This window comes from Anopheles cruzii, chromosome 2 (assembly GCF_943734635.1).
Source record: "Anopheles cruzii chromosome 2, idAnoCruzAS_RS32_06, whole genome shotgun sequence".
NCBI lineage: Eukaryota > Metazoa > Arthropoda > Insecta > Diptera > Culicidae > Anopheles > Anopheles cruzii.
In genome coordinates, this window is record NC_069144.1 from 8,781,095 (window position 1) to 8,787,229 (window position 6,135).

The 6,135-nt window shown below is 50.8% G+C and overlaps 1 protein-coding gene across 1 annotated transcript; it reads right to left on the bottom strand.

The window, feature by feature from the left end:
• Positions 1-340: 340 nt before the first annotated feature.
• LOC128267894 (protein midgut expression 1-like) lies at positions 341-1,744 on the bottom strand. The gene is made up of 2 exons (XM_053004844.1): positions 1,549-1,744; positions 341-753 (listed from the first exon to the last, which is right to left on the bottom strand). The coding sequence occupies exons 1-2, from the start codon at positions 1,599-1,601 to the stop codon at positions 537-539; spliced, it is 270 nt and encodes an 89-aa protein (XP_052860804.1). The 5' UTR covers positions 1,602-1,744; the 3' UTR covers positions 341-536.
• Positions 1,745-6,135: the final 4,391 nt, after the last annotated feature.

The following is a 6,135-nucleotide window of genomic DNA, read 5'->3' on the forward strand; positions in this document are numbered from 1 at the left end:
TCCCCGGAAAGTTGGACTCTAGTTCGTTTTCGTGACTGGCAATAGAGTTGTTGGATAATTTTTACATATTCTTTTCCGGGTCACTGCGCCGTGAAGATACTATAATTTGTTGGGCAACGCAGCGCTTGCCTACTTCGCAATCCACAGATCAATTGGGACACTCATAGGAAGTCTCCGGTCAGTCCTGGTCCTTCTTTTGGGACAAGCAGCTCAAACAGCACTGTCGCTCTCCAGACAAGCCACGCCTGATAAGTGGCTATCTCCAGTGTTTACGATGTCGGTTCGTGCGATAACATTGTCGACGGGGTTTATCTTTATGTGAAAAGGTTGACTCACAACGTTGGACACGTTGCCCGTAGGCCACAACGATTTATTGTTCACTGGTTCCTGGATTTTGCGGTGATCATCGAATAACAGAGCATCGAAAAACGGCGGGCACTTGACGTCACAAACTTAGCCTAATTACACATATCACAGACAGAGAGAGACACACAGCGGTTCTTCCGGGCCCGGGGATGTCTAGTCTGAGTGGCGCATCAGTACACCCACTGGGAATCCTTGTCATCTCTCCAGCTATCGGGCATCAGTGACCTCAGCAGGACACTGCTCGGTGTGGCGGCTCTCGTATCCGAGTCCGAGTCCGAGTCGCGGTTGTGGAACACACCGAAGTAAACGCCCAGACCGACGGCCAAGCAGATGATGAGGGCAATACCGACGGTGCAGCAGATCGTCTGCAGTGCGCAGGTACAGCAGCTGAAGAAGAAAACGGACAAACGGTATGAGACCTCTGGTGGCGAACTGCGAAAGCACAGTGTGTGCGATCGTTGAGCTGATCTAGTAGACGCTAACCAGCAAGCGACCCGCTTGGCGCAATTACAGCAGCACTGGAATATACCACACATTTTCACCTCGTGTCTCTGGTCGGACTGAAGTTGGGCGGAACGGAATCAGTGTTCCAGGGATTCGGGCTAGCTACCTCAACGTCCAGCCGAAACAGAGTGAGCGATGGTCGCAAAAAACGATTATTTATCTGGCTATTTCGACACGAAGCGCTCGCGCGTTATCGAGAGCGTCGCGCTGATATGTGGTTCCGTGTGGTTCCAGTGTACCGAACACATAGTAACACCGTGGGATCACTCGCTGTGGCACCCGTCCGGAACTGAGGCACAGATTACTTGAGTTCCGGACACTGATAACGGGTTTGCTATTTACAACTCGCGTATCGACGACTGAAAAGGTGTGGCAGGTAGGTAGTAAATCTGGCTCCCCTCCCCCCCAGAAGGTTTCGACACCTTCGACGGGGATTTCGGTGACTAAACTGATGGGGTCTATTGTTCTGGATAAGACAAGGGGCTTTCGTGGACTTACGCGAAGAAAGGTTTTACAACGGTTTTCATGAACAACCAGATTGTTTCGAAAAGACAGCACATTTTGGAGGAAGTATTCCGATAATGGTGCACGGTGCTTAGTCTGTGTAGTGCTTCGAATTGGTTTCAAATTGCTGCACAGTCTACTTCGATCATTAGGCGTTCCACGTAGCTTACTCACCAACAGGCAATCGTTGCCGCGCAATCACAACAGCATGCAAGTATAGAGCACATGCTTTCGGTCCACGATCTTCTCGGTAGGCTATGAGATAGAGCTCAGGTCGGAAGCTATGCAATTATGGCCGCCGCTCAGCTTCTATCCGGATAACTATCGGTGCTAGGGGCTTACGCTGTCCGGTGCTGTCCTCGGTTCTAGTGACACTGTGCGACTGAACACAAGCTCATTTAACAACTCCGCGCTAACCGCGGCACTCAAAACCAATTTTATGTCGTTCCAGCCCAGCATGGAGTGTTGAAAATCCTATCGCCACCACTGTGTCATCAGACTTATCTGGAGTGTGTGTGCCGGAGCATTGCTGCCTATCGGACGCCTATCGGCAAACAAATAGCACCCTCCACCCCATTAGCGAAGGTGAGTGATTAGCCCTTCATAGATTTTACACTGTCCATCTCGCTTGCTCCCCACCCAACTGTGACATCAAATCCGGCCGACAGGTCGGACTAACTTTCGCTCCATGTGTCACCCGCAGGATCGGTGACGCATGAAAGTTGCACCTTCCAGGTTTGTTTTGGGTAATCAGTGCGTGGGACATGTTTTTGATAAGAACACCAAAATCAATCGATCAACGTTTTGGACCGAACCCCTGCGAGAGGTTCGTGTCCGGAGCGTCGGAAAAATTCAGAGCCTTCGTTGGGGGGTCATAATTGACACGAAGCTCACCGAAGACTGGAAGGGCAATAAATTATTGGGAGCGTACCGACAGTTGCAGCGCAATCCAGGGAAACCTCAAACTTCGCCGGGCGCTGCCAACGGTGCAATATAAATTACACCACAATTTCCACAATTTGCTAGCAACTCGCTGAACTTTCGGTCCCGGTGTCTACCGCAGGCTTGGGTGTAACGCCACATCAGACACACGCATCACACATATACGCGGTCGGAGATCAGCGGGCCGATAAAAGGGTTCCGCCGCCCGGGCTGGGCCTGACCCCGTTGGCTGTTTTTTTGCTCTGCTGTCACACGATCTACTCCCCGCCATCTCGGTACGCCATCGTGACTTCCTCTTAGGTCAGCCTATGTCCAAGATGCCGCCGGATGGTGGGGCACTGGAGCATCGCCCGGAGGGGCCCGGACTATTCACACTGGGCCGCCGCCTCATCTTCTTAACGAGATCGCGCCGTGTATCTCTCTCTCTCTCTCTCTCTCTCTCTCGGATTGTTCGCGGGGTGCCTCGCCGAATCCGACATCAATTCATTATGGCGGTAAATTACATTGATTAGCGTTGAATTGATTTGGGTTGATTTATTGGCGCAAATTACCAGGACGAGCTCGGGCGCGCATTCCGGCCCGACCGGGACGGATTGACCGGGCGCGTTGTAAGAGCTTAAAATAAAAGCACCGCGTGTGTGTAACACGTGTCTGCGCTAAGCCAAGCTGTCCATGGCAGCTTTGCAGCTCGTTCTAGTGCGGCCTCGGCCCGGGGTCGGAACTTCCACTTTGGCCCCATTTTTTTTCTCCAGAGGGGCGCGAAAATGATACCTCGATTTCGACACTTTTTATTGGCAAATGGGGTCCGGAAGGTCCGGGAAACCCCCGGGAAACGCACCACATGGTTGGAGATGATAATTCGAGGGCTCATCAATCAAATGCTGATGGTGAGCAAATGCGATGCTTTCTGAGTACATGAGCTGGCCAATTATTTACGAGCGTGTGTAAGGATCAACTTGAGCTTACGACTTGAGGTGTTTGCTGCTCACGGCTCATACATTGTACACTGTATTTAATTACTTTATTTTACAGCTCATTCAAGGTTTATAAATAGCATAACAAGTTTAGATTAATCATCCAAACTTAAATTATCGCCCTCAAGATGAGGCCTGTTTTTTTTAAAATGACTATCCGAAGGTCAGATCATTTCTAACAGAACATTTCAAAATGGCCACGGAAGATTCTTCCGTGCAGTTGATGACTTGGAGTTGATATTCGGAAGTCGTTTTATCGTTTTATGTTTGTCACAGTTTTAAGTTAGAATTAGTCACTGCCATACGACCTCGGCCCCTGAGTCATTCTTTCGTCGGAATGCGGAACGATGGCCCGCATCCGGGAAAGTGTTGCCCTCATTTCCTCGACACCGCAAAGGGGGGGTTTGTAACGGATCGAAGGGAGAAGCCGCGAGTTTTCCCCTTCTTGCGAAATTGCAACACTTGACAACCCGGGGGGGGAGCTGGTCGAATGGCGGGACGGTCGCCTTTTTCCCCGAGATAATCTCTGGTTCCGCCTGCAGAATTCCGCCCACATTTTCCGCTCATCAATATTCGAACGAGGGCGTTTTTCCCCCACCAAGTTTCGGGGCCAGATTCGAGGGAAACCCGACCGGGCATCAGCAGTGCCAATAAATATTCATTATTTATACTCTTTCTACTCTTGCTTTCGCTCTTTTTACAGCGCATTCCCGGGAACAGCTTGTACAATCACGTTTTACAACTCTTTCCGATGTCAAGCGACGGAAAGGATACGTTACGCTGCGAGTCTTCGGAGTGAACCCGGTTTGCCAACCCGCTACCAAACGGACCGTGATTTAAAATTCCGATTGGTCTGCAGGACGAGTTCATTGCAGGGGACACACACACATAGAGTATGTCACTAGCGGAGAGGGTCCAGAAATGAAAGCAATCCTTCGGCCTGGGCCCTGTGATCTCGTTTGCTGACCGATCCGATGTGATGTGTCGAAGCAGACTGCACGTCGTCGTCTGCCACGGGCACACCACGAAACGGTTCCGTTTGAATCATGTTTGGCCGGAGTCGGTGTAAGGAAATTGTGTAAATTGTTGTCCTCTGCAATGCCACTGGCTGGCACTGGCACTGGCACTGGCTGGTATGTGGCGCTTCGGTAAATAAATTATTTATAAGATTAGTGTTTTGAAACTCGACCAACCTAGGCGTCGTGGTCGCTGGTGTGCCGGCGTCGCTTTTACGTCCTTTTTTTAGTGTCCTCACAGTGAGAAAGGTAGTAAAAGGGATTGATTTTAGCATTTAATTAATTATTTAATTGCTCACCGAGCGAGGTGACACCAGCGAACGGATGCCACCGATGGCGGAGTATCCTTCTGGATCCCCGTTTCAGTGTCCCGTCGTGTGGCAAAGTAATTAGCCAAAGTATGCCATAGTTTACTGCGGAACGTTGTGCGGTTTTCTTATCGCCTTGCACCGAAGACAGCCGGCTGTCGATGGTAATGATCTGATTTTACTTTCAGAACGCGCGACGCCACTCCGAGTGATGGACTCTGGAATGCACTACCGAGGTGGCACTTTTTCTCGTCCCCTGGCCGTGTCTGTTCTGCAACGTAATGCAATTAACTTGGCCGCACCATATGGGGTGCGCCGAGCTCGGAATCGCTTTTGTGATGATAGTTTGTTTCCAATTTATATGCAAACCACGCTGCAAAATGGGGACACTTTTTGCACCGAGCGGATAAACATCGATCCGGGCGGAGCTAGGGAGCTAGTAGTGAATTAGTGTATCGCCCTGTTTGGCGCCCTTCGCTCGCGCCATACATAAATCAGCAATGAGCATCAGCAAATGAAAATTTAATTTACCTCATTTTCCCTTTTTTGGGTGCCGTCTGTTGAATGCCCGGCAGAGTACGTCCCCTTGCGTTGGCCATTTTAACAGCATATTTACACCAAAAGCGCGACCCACAATGGTCACAACACCCGGTCCGACCCGGGACAGAGCACAGGAAGCGCATCGAAACGGTTGCGCTCTTTCGGTGGAATGGCGCGGCCAGGAGTCGATCCTTCGCAAATTAGAAAGCGAGCAAAAAACGATACTCACCACTGGAGCATATTTAAAACGAGCTCGGGTGTGTGTGTGATTGTTGAGCCGTGTGGTGTCCGCAATGCAGGGGCGGAACGAGGACACACCCAGACCGAGGCAGTTCCATTGAACGCGCCCGCTACCGAAACGTGTAATTAAAATTATTAGATTTTGCATAATGGTAGTTAATTAGTGATAATAATTATTTTGCATAAATTTCATCAAAGAGACACCGAGGTAAAATAGGACAATCCGGCCAGACACAGAGAGAGAGCGCGCGATGGCGAGCGCCCATGAATGGGTGAATTTTCCGGTGAATGAAATGCATTTCCACCACAAAGTGGACCTGGCCGTCCGGCTTTTCCTTTTCTGGTCCACTGCAGACATTCGGACACGGCTCGGGTCGGGTCGGGTCCTCCCGGAAGCTTCAGCATTCCGGACCGCGAACTGTGGATCCTTTTGCTCCGTGTGTGGATGCGAACCGGATACGGATCCCGGTTAGGGGTGTTGGCTACCAGGCCGGGCCGGGTGAAGCACTTACTGCGCGTAGTGTGAACGTTCGCACGTGATGAAATTGATACTGGAGTTATAATTACTTCGATAATTACAGCCAGCCCCCAGCCAGCGCCAGGCGTTTGAAGGCTTCCCGACCACCCGAAGTGGAACCGAGGTTTTCGGGGAGGACCGGGTGAGAAATGTTTCGATTAAATGCAGTTTAATTATGCATCTCGTTGTGCGTTACGCAGCGACAGCACCGCCGCAGCAGCAGC